General features: G+C 47.5%; 1 protein-coding gene across 7 annotated transcripts in view; it reads right to left on the bottom strand.

The window, feature by feature from the left end:
* The window catches only part of PPP6R2 (protein phosphatase 6 regulatory subunit 2), a 182,951-nt gene that overhangs the window by 120,301 nt on the left and 43,761 nt on the right, over positions 1-18,889 (bottom strand). For all 7 annotated transcript variants that reach the window (XM_044279927.1, XM_044279924.1, XM_044279925.1 and 4 more), the window contains exons 4-7: positions 13,133-13,319; positions 12,043-12,180; positions 10,836-10,901; positions 3,392-3,504 (exon numbers count right to left, since the gene is read on the bottom strand). In XM_044279927.1, the coding sequence (XP_044135862.1) occupies positions 3,392-3,504; positions 10,836-10,901; positions 12,043-12,180; positions 13,133-13,319 (504 nt within the window). The remainder of the gene's footprint in view (positions 1-3,391; positions 3,505-10,835; positions 10,902-12,042; positions 12,181-13,132; positions 13,320-18,889) is intronic.

Consider the following 18,889-nt stretch of genomic DNA (forward strand, 5'->3'; position numbering starts at 1 on the left):
GGTTGGAAACATGTGTACATGTGAATTAATAACAAAACAAGATACAATTAAAAACACTATACAGAAAGTCAATTCAGATCAAAGGTCACTCGGATCAATTACACATTTGTCACAGAGAAATCTACATTCATTCCAAAGGGCTGGAGTGCTCTCATCTCAAAGATCCATTTAAGTTCTTTTTTACGTAGAATCAGATCCTTGTCCCCCCCCCCACGTCTCAGAGGGCCAACAGAATCAATGATTCTAAACCTGAGTTGGTTGACCGAGTGACCACGTTCCAGGAAGTGTTTCGCCACCGGTTTGTCAATCTGGGCCTTACGTGTATTACTCTTATGAGAGTTAATGCGCTCCCTGGCTTCCATTGTGGTCTCCCCTATGTAAATAAGGCCACACGGGCACGTGATCATATATATCACGTCCTGTGATCTACATGTGAAGAAATTCTTAATCTTATAGGGCTTGCCACTATAGGGATGGGCAAAGGGATCTCCCTTTATCATGTTGCCGCAATTGCAACAACCAAGGCAGGGAAAACATCCCAACTTCCTTGGTGCCAGATATCTCTGCCCATCCCCACGTGGCTCACCAACCTCGGTTCTCACCAACTTATCACGTAGGTTGGCCCCTCTCTTATATGCCATCATGGGGAAGCCTTCAAATTTGTCTATCATGGGTAGCCCTTTCTGTAAAATATGCCATTCTTTGCGTACGTGGGCGCCACGTTAGAACCCATAGAGGTGGTCCTAAGGCACGCTTGTTCACCTTGGCGGCTCCCATTAAAGGGATTTTTGTACCGGATATGCTGCCTCCATCTTCTTTCTTGGGACCAGTAATGCCCCCCTGCAGTGCCCAGCCCGCCTTTCTTCCAAGCCCAGCACGCCTCCTAAGAAATAAATGTACTCCTACATCCTTGCCGAACGGCGCCGCCCCCTCCACTACGTCATGTAATTTATTCACTGCACCGTCCTTGCTTCCTCCTCTCTTGGCCTCTGAAATCCCTGGGCAACAGTCTCAATAGTGTCACTGGGCATGCGCTGAGCCCAGTGACGTAATCAGAGCGCTGTTGTATCGTACGGGGGGGGGGGGGGCGGCGCCGTTGGGCAAGGATGTAGGAGTACATTTCTTAGGAGGTGTGCTGGGCTTGGAAGAAAGGCGGGCTGGGCACTGCAGGGGGGCGTTACTGGGCACTAGAGTAATAACGCCCCACTGGGCACCTTGAGACTTAATTTGCATATCAGAAAAATCACTTTTTCATCTGAATGAAAAGTTGAATAAAAGAAAGAGGACACATGCAGGAATGAAGGTACTTTATTGCACATTGCTATGTTAACAGTATTATAGGCTCAAAATAGGTGACAGATTCCCTTTAATTGCCCAATTATATGTCACAAGCCATATTTTAAGCTGACTACAGTTGAAAAATCCCCAATATTAAGGATCAGTTTTATACGCATAAATTTTAAAACCCTCATCAGCTGTCAAAATCAGACATGCCATTTTGGCCAACTTCCATCTCATGTGTATGGCCATTTTTAATCCCTTCAGTTTTCACCCTTCTGCCCAGGTAATTGTTTGCAAATCTGACACGCGTCACTTTATGAGGTAATAGCTTTGGAACACTTTTATTTATCCAAGCCATTCTGAGACTGTTTTCTCGTGACACATTGTACTTCATGATAGTCATAAATTTAAGTCAATATATTTCACCTTTATTTATGAAATTTATATATTTCTCTGCTTTTAAAACAGAAAGTGATACCTCAGAAAATATTTATTACTTAAATTCCCCATTTGTCTACTTTATGTTGGCATCATTTTGTAAATGTCATTTTATTTTTTTAGGACGTTAGAAGGCTTTGAATTTTAGAAGCAATTCTTAAAATTTAAGAAAATTGCCAAAAACCCACTTTCTAAGGACCAAATCAGGTCTGAAGTCACTTTGTGAGGCTTACATAGTAGAAACCCCCCATAAATAAGCCCCATTGTAGAACCTACACCCCTTAAGTTACTTAAAACAGATTTTACTAACTTTGTTAACCCTTTAGGTGTTCCACAAGAATTAAAGGAAAATGGAGATGAAATTTCTAAATTTCACTTTTTTAGCAGATTATCCATTTTAATCCATTTTTTTCTTTAACACATCAAGGGTTAACAGCCAAACAAAACTCAATATTTATTACCCTGATTCTGCAGTTTACAGAAACGCCCCACATGTGGTAGTAAACTGATGTAAGGGCACACGGCAGGGTGCAGAAGAAAAGGAACGCCATATGGTTTTTGGACGGCAGATTTTGCTGGACTGGTTTTTAGATGCCATGTCCCATTTAAAGCCCCCCTGATGCACCCCTACAGAAGAAACTCCCAAAAAGTGACCACATTTTAGAAACTAGGGGATAAGGTGCCAGTTTTTTTGGGTATATATGATTTTTGGATCATTCATTATTACACTTTATGGGTCAAGGTGACCCAAAAATTTAGGCACTGTTTTTATTTATTTATTTTTACAGCGTTCACCTGAAGGGTTAGGTCATGTGATATTTTTCTAAAGCAGATCTTTACGGACGTGGCAGTACCTAATATGTATACTTTTTCTTATTTAAGTTTTAAACAACGATAGCATTTTTTAAACCAAAAAATTATGTTTCAGTGTCTCCATAGTCAAAGAGCCATAGCTTTTTTATTTTTTAACTGATGGTCTTAGGTAATTTTTTTGCGGGATGAGGTGACTGTTTTATTGGTACCATTTTGGGGAACATACGCTTTTTTTGATCACTTGGTGTTGCACTTTTTGTGATGTAAGGTGACAAAAATGGCTTTTTTTGACACCGTTTTTATTTTTTGATTTTTATGGTGTTTATCGGACGGGCTGGATCATGTAATATATTTATAGAGCCGTATGTTACGGACGCGGTGATACCCAATATGTGTGTTTTCCTTTTTTTTTTTTATGAAATCTGGGGAAAGGGGCATTTTTTTTTCCTTTACTTGAAACTTTATTTTTATTTATTTTTTTTAAACTTTATTTCTGTCCCACTCTGGGGCTTTAACTTTTTGGGGTCTGATCCCCTCTGCAATGCATTACAATAAATCTGTATTGTAACGCATTGCCTGTTAGCATATTACACAAAGTAATACAGTAACAGGTTGCTTAGGATCACCATGACGTACTATTACATCAAAATGTGGGAAGTCCCTGACTTCCATGATGTACTGGTACGTCACATGTCGGGAAGGGGTTAATTTCCTGCTAAATTGTTCAACTTCAGAGTGGGAGAGGCTTAACAATATGTGTGTCCTACTGCAGAAAGGGCACATGAAGGAATATTTAAGTGGACATTTCCTACTTGAAAGGACTGTCTATTGATTACGGTAAGAAATGCCTATCACTCACGATTCAAGGGTTACCAGCAGAGGATCAGTCTCCAGTATCTCCTGCATCTGACTGCACTGATCTCTACTCAGGCGAATGAGATCACATAAGGTCTGGGATGCATTAGACTGCCTCTAAAAAAGAAAAGGCATAAAAGGGAGTGTAATGCAAAACACAAGACCAACAAACAAAATATGTATAATAATAAATTGGTGAACATAAAATATCAGTAAATAAAGCAAATAAAAATTGGATACAAAACAGAATATTCTGCATTATAAATGAATATAAAGGCATGTTCTTAAAGGGAACCTGTCACCACGAAAACGCGTCCAATCTGCAGACAGCAGGAGAAGCTGAGCAGATTATAAAAGAAAATGATCCAGTATAATTTAATTTATAAATCTCTGCACATTTGGAGCTTAAATGTCATGTGGGCAGGCCTATTCAGTGATTGATAGCTCCCTGCTTATTAGTGACAGCCACATGACGTTTAAGCATATCAGATTTAATTGAATAAAATAAAAAATATACTTAATCGTTTACCATAAAACTATATCTCAATCTGCTCAGCTCTATAAGATGCTGCCTGTAGATTGAGCTGGATTTTCATGGAGAAGGATCCCTTTAACAGATTTGATAAGACAACGTGAATGAGAATATGCTCTGCCTGAGGTTCACAACTAACTTAAATTATTAGAAGACAAGAAGGAATTCCATGATCATGTAACAGCATGAGTCCGCAGTCTAAATACATTTATACAGGTCACAGAACTTTAGGGTGATTTTTAATATTCTATATAGTTTATATTAGGTTGAACTGAATTCTCTATAAGGCTACTTTCACACTAGCGTTCAGGGCTCCGCTTGTGAGCTCCGTTTGAAGGGGCTCACAAGCGGACCTGAACGCTTCCGTCCAGCCCTAATGCATTCTGAGTGGATGCGGATCCGCTCAGAATGCATCAGTCTGGCGGCGTTCAGCCTCCGCTCCGTTCAGCAGGCGGACACCTGAACGCTGCTTGCAGCGTTCGGGTGTCCGCCTGGCCGTGCGGAGGCGTGCGGATCCGTCCAGACTTACAATGTAAGTCAATGGGGACGGATCCGTTTGAAGATGACACACTGTGGCTCAATCTTCAAACGGATCCATCCACCATTGACTTTCAATGTAAAAGTCTGGACGGATCCGTCTGAGGCTACTTTCACACTTAGAAAATTTTATACAATATAATGCAGACGGATCCGTTCTGAACGGAGCCACCGTCTGCATTATATGAGCGGATCTGTTCAGAACGGATCCGCTCTGAACTCTAGTGTGAAAGTAGCCTAATACACATCTCAGTTGCTGCATCATATGTCTTCATAAAAAGGAGATTTTTGTATAACTTACCAGTTAAATCTCTTTCTCGCTCTTCCTTGGGGGACACAGACCTTGGGTATAGCTCAGCTCCCTAGGAGGCGTGACACTAAGTAAAACTGTTAAGCCCCTCCTCCATCAGCTATACCCTCAGCCTGGAGATAGAGGCTACCAGTTGCGTGTCCAAGTAGTGAAAGGCGAACAACCAATAACGGAAACAACCAGCCAGCAACCCAACGGGGCGCCAGACCATAACCCTGTAACCAAACACAGAAGGGTGGGTGCTGTGTCCCCCAAGGAAGAGCGAGAAAGAGATTTAACTGGTAAGTTATACAAAAATCTCCTTTTCTCGCCCATTTTCCTTGGGGGACACAGACCTTGGGACGTTCAAGAGCAGTCCAAGAAGGGAGGGACCACAAACCCAAGGCGGAACACCACCAGAGCATCAGGAAACCGCTGCCTGCAAAACCAGGCGGCCCAACGCAGCATCCGCTGATGCATGCGTATGCACCCTATAGAACTTTGTGAAAGTGTGCAGAGAGGACCAAGTGGCTGCTTTGCACAACTGTTCAGCCGAGGCCCGATGCCTCTGCGCCCAGGAAGCTCCGACTGCTCTGGTGGAATGAGCAGTGACGCCAAAAGGCGGAGGCCTGCCCTTGGCTCAATAAGCCTCAGACACCGCCAGTTTAATGAAACGGGCAATAGCCACCTTGGAGACCGCCAACCCTTTGCGCGAACCCTCCGGAACCACAAACAGGGAGTCCGTGCGCCGAAAGGACCCGGTGACCTCCAAGTAAATCCTCAACGCCCTGACCACATCCAGACGGTGCAGTTCCCGTTCTCTGGGGTGGGAAGGAGAGGGACAGAGCGACGGAAGGACGATGTCCTCATTGATGTGAAAGGCGGAGACCACCTTTGGCAGGAAAGTCGGGACAGGCCGAAGCACAACCTTATCCTGGTGGAAGATCAGGAAAGGTTCGGAGCAAGAAAGAGCCGCTAACTCCGACACCCGTCGGAGAGACGTGACGGCCACAAGAAAGATGACCTTGCAGGACAGAAGGCGAAGGGAGACCTCCCGTAAAGGCTCGAAGGGGGCTGATTGGAGCGACGAGAGCACCACATTCAGGTCCCAGGAAGGAACTGGAGGGCGGTACGGCGGAACAGAGTGAGCCACCCCTTGTAAAAAGGTCTTAATTGGCCCTAGAGGGGCCAGGGGACGCTGGAGAAGAATAGACAGCGCCGAAATCTGACCCTTCAGAGAACTGAGGCACAGCCCCAGGTCCAGACCCGACTGGAGGAAGGACAGGATTGTGGGAAGAGAAAACCGGAGAGGTGGGATGCTCCGGGACTCACAGAACCCCAGATAGGACCTCCAAACCCGATAGTAGATCCTAGAGGATACGGGCTTACGAGCCCGGATCATGGTGCGGACTACGTCCGCGGAGAAACCCCGTCGCGTTAAGACGGCGGTCTCAATAGCCACGCCGTCAAACGTAGCGAGCCTAAATGCTCGTGGAAGATCGGTCCCTGAGAGAGAAGGTCTTCCCTGGAGGGCAGTGGCCACGGTGCGTCTGCCAACAGCAACATTAGGTCGGCGTACCAAGACCGGCGGGGCCAATCCGGGGCGATTAGAATCGCGGGGACGCCCTCTGCCGCGATCCTCCGAAGAACCCGTGGCAGGAGGGGAAAAGGAGGAAAGACGTACAGAAGGGAGAATTCGCGCCACGGAAGGACGAGCGCGTCGGCGCCGTATGCCTTCGGGTCCCGTGCCCTGGCCAGGTATAGGGGGACCTTGTGGTTGAATTTGGAGGCCATGAGGTCCACGTCGGGGCGACCCCAGCGAAGACAAAGGGCTTCGAACACCTCTGGGTGCAGGGACCATTCTCCCGGGTCGATGGTGGACCGGCTGAGGAAATCCGCCGCCCAGTTGTCCACCCCCGGGATGTAAATCGCAGAGAAGGCCGGCACGTGCGTCTCCGCCCAGAGGAGAATGAGGGTCACCTCTTGCATCGCTGCGAGTGCCTCCCTGATGGTTTATGTATGCCACAGCCGTGGCATTGTCCGATTGGATCCGAACAGGGTGGCCCCTCAGCAGATGGGTCCAGTGTCTGAGGGACAGAAGAATCGCCCTCAGTTCCAGAATATTGATTGGAAGTCTGGACTCCGATAGAGACCAAACGCCCTGGACGGACCGGGGAGGGAAAACCCCCCCCCCACCCCCGTAAGCTGGCATCTGTGGTAATCACCAGCCAGTTCAGTGGAAGGAAGGACTTCCCCCTTAGAGGGATATGCAACCACCAGCCGAGGGAAGCCCGAGCCAGGGGAGGCAGAAGAAAGGTCCTGTCCAGACTCCTCGGTGATTTGTCCCAGGCCGACAGAATTGCCCTCTGAAAGGTGCGGGATCGGAATTGTGCGAACGGCACCGCTTCGAAACAGGCAACCATCTTTCCCAACAACCGCATGCTGGATCTGAGGGAAGGGCGGTGATGGCGGAGGAGACTGCGAACCGACCCGCGAAGGGCCAGACGCTTGTCCGACGGAAGGCGGACCTCCGCCAACTCTGTATCCAGGAGCATCCCCAGGAAGATCAGCCGTCTGGACGGGGTAAGGGAAGATTTGGGGTGGTTGATAATCCAACCGAACCGCGTCAGGGTCTCCAGAGTGAGTTCCACACTGCGGGATGTCTGAGAGAAGGAGGGTGCCTTGACCAGGATGTCGTCCAAGTATGGGAGAAGAAAAACACTTCTTGAACGTAGAAGGGCCAAGACAGGGGCCAGGACCTTGGTGAACACTCGAGGAGCCGTCGCCAGACCAAAGGGAAGGGCGACGAATTGGAAGTGATCGTCCCCCACCGCGAAGCGCAGGAAGCGGTGATGACATGGAGCAACCGGAACGTGGAGGTATGCATCCTGAATGTCGATTGAGGCCATGAAATCCCCTCTTTCCAGGGAGGCCACTGCGGACCTGAGAGACTCCATCCGGAATCTCTGCAGTCGGAGAAAACGGTTCAGGCGTTTTAGGTCCAAGATCGGACGCACTGAGCCTTCCTTCTTGGGAACCACAAAGAGGTTCGAGTAGAACCCCCTGAACCTTTCCGTCGGAGGCACGGGGGCGACGACACCCTTGTCCATTAGAGAGTGAATGGCCGCGAAGAAGGCGGCCACTCGTACGGGATCTCGCGGAGGACGGGATCGGAAGAAACGGTCTGGCGGAATGGACGCAAATTCGATTTTGTATCCGCAAGATACAATCTCGAGCGCCCATGCGTCTGAGATGTGGGCCCGCCATACGTTCCTGAATAGGAGAAGGCGGCCCCCCACCCGGGTGGGTGGGGGCGCACCTTCAGGCAGAGGGCTGCTGGCCTGTGGGAGCCCGTGCAGGCTGGGACTTGCGCCAGGTAGGTTGCGTCCGAAAAAACGGCTTCTTGCGTCTATCCTGGGCTGGGCCAGAGGAAGAAGAACTGGCCGCGGGTCTAGACCCGGTGGGCTTGCGAAAGGACCGAAAACGGGACGAACCAGCGCGACCACGGGGGGCGCCCATTGGCCTGGACTGGGGGAGGTGAGTACTCTTCCCACCCGTGGCCTCTGATATAAGTTCGTCCAGACGGGTTCCGAACAGGCGGGAACCCGTGAATGGTAGGCCGGCCAAAGAGCGTTTGGAAGCGGCGTCCGCCGCCCAAACCTTCAGCCAGAGTTCCCTCCTGACAGAAACTGCCAGGGCAGAGGAACGGGCAATGAGGGCACCCGCATCAAGGGAGGCCTCACAGACGAATTTTCCGGCCTGAACAATTAGTTGGGCTAAGGAACGGAGGTCCTGAACAGGGACGTCCGACCCTAACTCCCGTTCCAGTTGCAAACCCCATTCAGAGACCGCTTTGCCAACCCAGGCGGAGGCAAAGACCGGTCTAAGGGCCGAACCAGAGGCAGTAAATATGGCCTTGGAGAGGGATTCCGTACGACGGTCCTCAACAGACTGGAGGGAAGATCCGTCCTGTACAGGAATAGTAGTGCTTTTGGACAGGCGAGCCACGGGAGGATCAACCTTAGGCGGGGATGTCCACGTGGTCACAGAATCCGCTGGAAAGGGATAACAAATGTCCAGCTTTCTGGGTGTAATAAAGCGGACGTTAGGCCGAGTCCAAGCCTTGGATACCTGTTTGGGGCGGAGAAAGGACACGCCGGCCTGTTCAGAGCTGGGGGGGTCATCGTGTAGCTGAAAGGTATCACGGATGCTAGTGACAAGATGCCCCACCGCGGACGCCAATTTGGACGGAAGCTCTGAGTCCATGTCCACGTCCGAATCCGCCAGTTCTCCCTCAGAAAGCGTATCCCTTTGAGAGGATAGACTTGACTGAGCTCGCACGCATGGCGGAGAGAGCGAAGCATCTGGAGAAGATGTGCGCTCAACCCTTGAACGTTTCTGAGTATGCCGGGCCCTGGAAGATTCGCTGGGAGGCAGGGAACCAGTGGGGGCGGCAGAAACGGTAGTCCCAGCGGGTGCGACAGGGATTGTGGCAGCCTGCGGGAGAGGCGGTCTATCCACGAGACGGCCCACTACGTGTGTAAGGCTTTCCACCGCCTGAGACAGAGACCTAGCCCAGTCAGGGGGTTCAGAGGCACCGGGGGGCGCAGCGGGAAGCGGGCCCTGCACCGGGGCCTGACATGCAAGGCAATGCGGCTCAGATTGCCCACGCGGAAAAAGTTCCTTACAGGCGGTACAGGCATGGTACCAGGGTTTGGGGGCACCTGTGGGATCTGACATGCTGAAGTGTGGTTGTACTCTAATATAGAGACCACAAAGGGTTATAGCAGCTATGACCAGGAGGGTTAGGAGAGGGTTAACTGTCCTACCAGTGCCTCAGAAGAACGTCAGGAGATGGCCCAGATCAGCAGCAGCAGAGAAGCAGTGAACAGCAGTGAGCAGCAGAGAGCAGCAGAGAGCGCCCACAGAAGCCGAGCGATGTACACAGGAGGTAGTCCCCCACCGTGTCCCAGCTTCCTGTCAGGAGTGAGGAAGCGCGGGAAACCTCAGCAGAAAACACGGGGAACAAGCTCTGCCCCCTCCAGCGCTTGAAATGTCTCCTGTGAAGGAGAACGTAGCTCCGCCCCCAAAATGACGCGTGCGTAAGCCCCGCCCCCTGCCGGGACCGCTAAGCCCCGCCCCCCGTTCTCGGCGGGAAGGGGGAGAGAGAGAAGAGAAAAATGGAGTCAGCCCCGAATGAGGGGGAGGGGGGGGAGAAAGATAGCAGCGTGGGGGGGAACGGCGTGGGGGTGCTGAGGATGCTGCTGTGCTGCATTGTCCTGCAGATGAGCGCTCAGAATGAGCGACCACGGGTGCCCCCCTTACCCAGAGGGGTAGATGCTGCAGATAGGGACGGGGTATGGGCTGGAATAGCCATCTCACCGTCCGACGTCTTCACCCTCAGTCCTTTCCAGCAGGGTCACCCCTTCAGCCACTGGCACCGCAGTGGCAGGAAGCTGGAAGAGGGGCTTGGCGTGCGGGCGACCCCCTAGCTGGCGGGATGTAGGGGAGCCATTGCTGCCCAGATCCTCCTATTGCTTCTGTGGGGGAGGCAGCAGTGCAGATAAGTTGGCACTGGCGCAGCTCAACCCCGGGAGAGCAGAGAGGTCTATGCGTCTCTGGTATCCCTAGGAAAAAATAAAATAACAAAATTAGAAGAAAAAGTAAAAATAACAAGGAGAAAACAGCCCTGCAGTAGCAGGGAGTGTCTTGCCTCCTTGGACACTAAGCTAAAACTGGTAGCCTCTATCTCCAGGCTGAGGGTATAGCTGATGGAGGAGGGGCTTAACAGTTTTACTTAGTGTCACGCCTCCTAGGGAGCTGAGCTATACCCAAGGTCTGTGTCCCCCAAGGAAAATGGGCGAGAAATGGAGACATGCATAGGAACATACAAGAAAATAAAGTGTTGCGCTAACAGGAGCTAGGATGCAACAGCAAGCAAGGATAACTACGAGCAGACGAATCAGGAAGATGTGTAACTTAACACTAGGAAAATAAATTAGGTAATTTCTGCACAGATGGCAGCTCTTCCACCCTGGAATTATACTGCATTCCCATTGTGATATCTGCTTCATGACAGTTAATACTCACATCTTCATCTTGACTGCAATGGATAAGATCTATCAATCTCTGAATGAGCTTCTCCTCGTTTAACCACTAAAACGACAAATGGAAAAAGTAAAGTTTCTAATATTTGTTAGAAAAGAAAAAGTTTACAAGCGTAAAGTGCTAACAGAGAACTGGTACAGCATAAAGTTCTGAAGGTGATGCAATGCTAAATGCCCTGAACACAAGCACAGCTATGGTACACAAGACACTGAGGTGGTATGTAACATTTTGTCTTGTAAGAGGTCAACATTTTCAATGAAAAAGTTGTTTCATTTTAACATTACAAAACAGGAAAAAATGTTTTATTTTATACAGACTTGGTTATATGGTCCAGCCAATCATTGTACCTTTATATATTGGTAATTAAAATTAATAGCTGGCCAGGTTTTGCATAAATTTGCCAGGATCGACCGGATTGTAATTAAATCACTTTGTAGAGATTTAAAGTGTCAGATCTGTCCCACACCTGTGGTGTTGCAACTCGGTCACAATCATGTCAATGAAACAGAGCTGCAGTATTAGACACAACCCATGGACAAGTGGGGAGCCGTTTTTGGAAGAAAGCAGCCATTTGTCTCTACTCCTGTACAAACCTACAAAATTCTGAGGAACAGCATAGATAGCATATCTATATGATATTATAACAATATTTGATCAATGAGATCTGACCTCCAAGATTAGAGATTTACTGGGATACACAGACCTTTTACACCACACCACTCCAGACCATGGAGATGTGCTGTATTACCACACACTCTACTCGGTGAGGAGCTGCAATTCATCAAGCAAGCCAAAGCGTTCTGGCCTTTCATTCTAGTAATCAATGGGGCCCACTGATCTGACATTTCTTCTTCTGTTAACTATTTGAATACCCCATTAAAGGGGTTGTACAGCGTAAGAAAAACATGGCTGCTTTCTTCTAGAAACAGCATCGCAACTTACATGGTCTAGTCTTGCAGCTTAGCTCCACTCAAGTGAATGGGGCTGAGCTGCAATAAAGCACATAGCCCATGGAGATGTGTTGCACTGTTTCCGGAAGAACGTAGCCATGGTTTTCTAATGTTGCATAACCCATTTAATGCTTTCCTTCGTATTTTTTGTATCAATAACACTGTCAACGTAGCGTTACTAAAATCCTACCATCTTCACATGCTTTTACAGTTATATACATGCATTTAATATGTCTCACGTTTAGCACGTCTTGTCTGAGTGAAGCCGGCTCCACACAACTGATGAGACGAAGCAAAAGGTCCATCATAGCTGAAGTACCAATGTGTTCCAGCACCAGTGTAAGGAACTTCTCCTTTTTTCTCAGAAATCCGATTACCTAAAAAAAAACAAAAAAAGTTAATACCCAATAAATAAATTAATTTTAAAAGTTTTCATTGTTGCCTGCCAAATAGTGTGTAGTTCTCATCAGTCAAATCCCAAGCAGTAGCTTTACAAGAGGTACTTCACTGACTACATATGATACTGTACCCATACAATACCACTTTTTTAAATCCCAGAAAGGGAAATTACAACATACAGTACTTACAGCAGCATACAAACAATAAGCAACCTGGGCCCACACTACTCAGGATACTGCAGGATCACATTGCAACAAGGAAATTGCCAAAATGAAGTAAGCATTAATGAATAGTTTAAAGGGGTATTCTCATCTTAATGATCACTGTTAAATCTGTTAATGATTTGACAGTGATAATTTTTCTAAATACATGTTATTACCCAATTCCCACTCTTTTTTTTAGAAAATAAGTCCCCTCTTACCTGATGTTGTCTTTGGTCTCCCCTGGTTACGGCCACCTCTCCTGTCGAATACCGCCGGGCCGCGCTTGATGACAATGGGGGCAATGGGCCCCGCAATGTCCTGAACGCGCACGCCGCCGTGCATGCGCCATGATGACTTCTTCCTGGCCAGTATAATACAGAGCCGCGAACGTGCACGACGGCTCTGTACTATACAGGCCAGGAATAAGTCACCATGGCACATGCGCGGCGGCGTGCGCGTTCAGGACATTGCGTGGCCCGGCCGGGAGAAAATCTTCAGTCTTCTGCGCAAGCGCGGCCCAGCCGGGAGAAGAATCCAGGAAGTGAACGTCGCGCTCAAGGAAGGTAAGTATGAAAAGGGAAGATGAGAATACCCCTTTAATGATCAGTTGCATCATATTCCTCCGAATTTATCTCTAATTATATCCTACTGGGGTATCGCTGCAGATACACTGAGCAGAAGGGTAGTCAGACGTTACCAGTGGGAAACATAAGCAACTATTTCTCACTTGTTCAGTTTTCCTTGCAATCAGATTTCCGATGGTCTTGCTGAAGAAGCTGGCCAGCAGAGGATTGAGTGGGGGCTCTTGTCGCAGAAAGTCATACAGAATGTTCAAGAGGTTTTCATCTTCACCCAGTTTATCATTAATCTGTGGCACGTCACAAGTGAGCAATTCACAGGCTATGTTAGGGTACCTACAAGAAAATAGCACGTGATATCTATAGAATTAACACTACCTCATGACACAGCCGTAAAATCAAAACCTTTAAAAACTATCTTTTACTTTGACTCAAAATAAAAAAAAATATTTGCAGGATTTGTAAAAAAGTTGAAAACTCAATCAGTCCCACACAACCAGAAACATAGTGAAGCTTGCTTGTTTCCTAATGCCTTCACAAGGCGATGGCGTGTTATCCAGCCAGAACCACTGCAGCCAACCGCTAAGTCAACTATTTTATTTTTATTTTGCACTTATTTTGATAAATCTCCCCAAATGGTATTACAAAGTTGAGCAACTTTTCATGATACAATAATTACATCATATCTACATAAGATGTATCCAAACATTCATCCATTAACCCTAATTTCCCAAAAAGTTTGGATTGCAAATAACCCTGATTTTTAGCGATTTGTTTTTGGTGAATAGAGAGAGAGAAGTATGCTACTCTGGGTTTTCTGGAAAATATATATTCGTTGTCGGGGGGGGGGTACTCTATCGCATTACAGAGAGTGCCTAGTTTGCGCAACACATGTGCGGAGTATTGTAGGCCAGGCAACGCTCCTCTGCCTTTTCAGGAAAGATATTCAAATTAGCTTTCCCAAGCCTATCTGATGCCAGCAGTTGTAAAATATAATTTTCATTGATTATTCCCAGAAACTTAGAGGAGCATTTACCGGCTTACAATACTTCTCAGGCATACTCAGCGCTGCCTGTAAGGAGAAACAGTACCCCAACCAAGGCCTCTCAGGCATCCAAGCAAATTCTCTTTACTCAGCTCTGTTAATGGGTAGTTTAGCCACAAAGAGCTGGGTTCCTGGTATGAGACACTCAGTTTTCCTTTCCTTTTGGAAAGGAGACTAGTTTGCAGTCACACATTATGTGGGAATACAAGCTTTAATAAGACTTTCCCCCTGGTGGTAGCCTCAAACTGTTCAATAAGTGCTTGTTCATAAGATTTTTTATCTCTTGCTTTGCTTGCCTCCCCACATAATGGTTCTCTGGCAAAACAAAAAAACTTTTTATAAAAATTCAGTTAATAAACCCAAAACAAATTTCAAGAAATTTGCTCATCACAAGTATAAATGCTAAGCATCTTGGCTGTGGCACCTGTTGCACGACCAAACATTACACTTTCACTATGCTACATTGCTGTAGACTTGTGGAAGGAATTTAACCCTACTGGATTTCTTGTGACTGTATTGTCACAAGTTGCAATGTGACTCTACTCACCTTCACTACGCTGTGATGTAGCTTAATAAAAGTGCGTTCTTGGTCACATGACAAGTGTCAGGGCTAAGATCGCGGTGTAGCCAATGCGGTCTTACCATCACATACCCAGTGGGGCAGAGAAAGAAGCAAGACTGAGCATGCCGCCAGAAATTATCTATAATTTGTAGTCTGAGTATTTTATTAACCACAGATTGTGCTGTAATCTGATACAGGAAAAAAAATAAAACTCTAACCTCTCCCTCTATTTATATCACTCTTTCCAATGGCAGCCTGCAGAATTGTGAATACAACTCTAAGCCAATATTGCAGCCTTTTTACACACAGTGATTTCTAAAACAACCCACTGATGATCAGTGGTTTGAAAAATTATTGCCTGATGAACATTTCCATTATTAGGATCTGCTTTTGCAGTGAACATCCTTCTCCCCCAACAACTGCTTTCACAAGAGCACGCGCTTAGCAAGTAGCTGTAGCGGTTGTAAATTTAGATACAAGCTGTCAATATGGTTGATTTTTACATGAAATTACCTGCACATATACAGTTAAGATCGCTTGGGTCCTAAGGGTAATGGCACACATGATTTTATGCTATATATCTGTATCTTACAGAAAGCTTCAGTAGATTTTTAAACATGTCACCAAAAATGTTATCTACTAGTTAAAATCAGATAGTAACACATATCCTTTCTTTAGCCTGTTTTTATTTTCTGTAGATCTTTTTATTTTATTTCCTGTCATGATTATGGGGACGGCCATCTTGCCTGAGCTGTTCTTAAAGGGAACCCGTCAACTGGATTTTGGGTATAGAGCTGAGGACATAGGTTGCTAGATCACCGCTAGCACATCTGCAATACCCAGTCCCCATAGCTCTGTGTGCTTTTATTGTGTAAATTTTTTTTGATACATATGCAAATTAACCTGAGAAGAGTCAGAGCTTGAAAATATGACTCTTCTCTGGTCACACAAGTAAGATATGACTCTTTTATGTTAATTTGCATATGTATCAAGTCATATTTTTTTTACACAATAAAAGCACACAGAGCTATGGGGACTGGGTATTGCGGATGTGCTATATATGTGCTCTATATCCAAAATCCAGGTGACAGGTTCCCTTTAACAGTATTTACACAGCATAAAAAAAAAATTGCTTTCTCGTTAATGTCATTGGGGGACACCGCACCATGGGTATACGCCCAGCTACCACTAGGCGGCGACACTAGACATTGTAAGGGATCGTCTCTTATTCGGGGATCATTTTCACAATGATCTTCATCGACCACAGGGTTAGGGGCCAAATATTGCTTTTATTTGGCACCTCAGCAAAACCAAAACAAACAATACAAATAAAACACCTGCCCGGCTGGGCTCTAACTAAACATGAGGACTGCCTACCGCACTGAAAGCCCCGTTTACACACGGGAAGAACATGCGGCTTTTCCCAGCCTAACAATCCAGCACTTCCAGGCTGTAACAAAGTCCAGTACCTTTTGGGGGATTGTGGCCCAGAAGTCCTCCTGACTCTGGCCTAGCAACCGTCGATTCCAAGATCTCGCGGAGTCCCCCAAAGTTCAGGCTAACATCTAGCACCGTGGCCCCTCAGCCAGCTCGGCTGAGCCCACCTGCACAGAGCCTTCCCAGGCCTCTGCTGCACACAGACTCTCCAGAGTGAGACACACCCAAGATCCAGTAGCAGGATTAAATAGGATCCCTGGACATGAGCCCTAAGTCCCGGACTGGAACCTGGGGAAACAACACCTCAATGTTCACATTGCCACATATCCCCCTCTGTTCAAACCTGTGGGGGTGAACACATGTACCAACTGGATGCTCATGACAGGGCATCCGCATTATACTGCCATCTTCCGGCTCAACGTTTTCCCTGGAAGAGATGGCCAGCGTCTCCTGCTTCCCTTTATTTTGCCAGACCCAGGCCATCAGAGCTTGGTTTGTCATAAACACCGCCTTCCTACCTAGACTACAGTGTCTAAGGGCCTCCTCCGTCTCCTCTTCGCTGGAGAACTTAGCTTTCTGGCTTGCTTCTTTTCTAGATTTCTTCTTAGGCCCACAACCTTTAAACTTCCGCAACCTTTACAGCCACGTTTTCCACGGGGAGCTCCCGCCTCCTCCTTTTGTTGGAGATCCGGCTGGTCAGTTTTAAACCACCCATCAGCCGCTCTAATGTCACCTGGTGTTCCCACTCACTTTGTTTCTTTATTCTATCACCAGATAGCACTTTTCTTTTTTCTTTAGTCCCCACATGGGTTACCTCAGGTTTGGCTTCAGTATCAGAGTCTTCTGTTTCTTCCACATCAGCCCCATCAACTGGTTCAGCAGATACATCTTCTATCTTCTTCTATCTTCTTCTCTGCCTTGGCCGGCACCACGGCGCCACCATCTCCAGTCCCATTCTTAACAGGCTCTGACTTCTTGGCACCTTCCAGAGGATCTTCCTCTTCTGGTTTCTCATTTTCTTCCACCTGCTGTGCAGGAGCACGCTTAGGCTTCTCCAACTCATAGATGGTATCTTTTGACTTCATGAGAGCTTCCATCTCTGCTCTGAGTTGCTTGTTCAGCCTCTCTAATTCATTTCGCTCCTCAAGCACTTCTTCAAGGGCTCTAGCCAAGGAGAGGGCCTTGGACTCTTTCTCCCAAGCATCGGTCACGTTCTTTGGCATACCGAGCTTATATGTATTTCTCTGCAGCCAGGAGCTGGCCAAACTTCTGTTCCTTCTTAGTTTTTCGCACTAGTTTGTTGGAAGCGCCCCACTCTTGGGCCTCCTGTTCCAGCGGCTCTTTACTCTGTTCTGCTGCCGCATCAGCCGAAGGAGTACCACCTTTCTCCTATAGACACTTTGTGGGATTTCCACCCAGGGACTCTTCAAGCCCATTGTCGATGTTGACTACAGACTTCCGTGTCTTTCCTCTTCTCCGGGACACCAGGCAGTAGACCCTTCAGTTCACTCATCTTTTCCGGGGTCTCTTTTGACCCTTCTGCAGCCTTCTTCAATATCTTTATGATGACAACTAGTCCCTTCTCTATCGTATCTAGGGACCGTGTGGAGAGAGAGAAATCATCTTCATGATTTCAGCTGTACTGACAGGTCAGGTCATCTATCGCTGCCTGAATATGGGTCTCAGACACTAGGCTGGCGTCTCCCCACTCAACTATCGTCACGTCAGGTACAACTATCGTCTGGTTGCTACCCGTAACTACGTCAATTTGGCAAGACCTCGGTATGGCAGCCTCTCTCTCTGAGTTGCTATCGGCCACGGCACATGCGTCACTTATATTACTTGTGTCATCATTATCAGTTCTGACCTCTAGGGGCACCGAAGCGAGTGGCCGCCTCTCAGTGCGCCTGCGCAGATTGAAGAGAGGTACGGCCGCGGCGCAGGCGCCAGATATTGAATCAAAACAGGCAGGGCCAGCAGAGAAAGGGCCAGCGGACGGGATCTGTCAATCAACAAGCAGAGGGGGCGTCATTACCATCGGAGGACGCGGCTGCTACCAGCAAGTAGCCGCCCTACTTGCTGGTAGCAAGGTAATTTACATATTTCAAAAATCGATTTTTAACAAATTCTACTGAACGAAAATCATTAATTAGCTTATGTATGATGAGATCGCAGTGTAGGGATTATTAGTAAAGAAAAAAAAAAAAATGTTTAATGGGGTGACAGAAGCCCTTTAACTGCATGTCTGTCCAGCATATTTATCACTTTATTTATCTCAGGTTTTCATATTGTGCAACCTCTTACCCGGGCCATCATAGGGTCTCTAATTTTCTCCACCCCATGCCTAGCCTTGGTCACGGGCATTTTGGGCAACACAACAAACTTCTCCCCTGCAAAGTCCTGTGAGGGAGCAACCGCAACAGGCTTACCCGCCTGTTCAGACACTGTGATTTTCCCAATGTCACACACTTCCGAGACAGTTCCTCGCCTCGGTGATTTATCACTCACCGTTCCAGCAAGTATCCCCTGCCGTCGGCTCACAGTCACTGGGTCTGTCACATAATTAATAACAGGAGCGCTCTTACCCAGCGATGTCACGGGTTCGGCAGTCCCAGAATCCAAGGATACTCCAGGATCCTCCATTACAAAATCACCTGAAGCCTCCTGAATTGCAGTGGTTGCTACGAGAAACGCTGTGACTCCATCCTCCTTCCAGATGTGGAGCCACACTCTCGGGAGACCTGTCCTTGGAATCTCCAGCCACAGAATATGAGCCACTTGCTCTGCTCCATAACTGCTGGGCAGCCCTGCACAGCCGACAGCCGAGGACCAGGAAGCGGTGACTACAAAGCCTTCACCGCT

Source organism: Bufo gargarizans, chromosome 2 (assembly GCF_014858855.1).
Source record: "Bufo gargarizans isolate SCDJY-AF-19 chromosome 2, ASM1485885v1, whole genome shotgun sequence".
Taxonomy (NCBI): domain Eukaryota; kingdom Metazoa; phylum Chordata; class Amphibia; order Anura; family Bufonidae; genus Bufo; species Bufo gargarizans.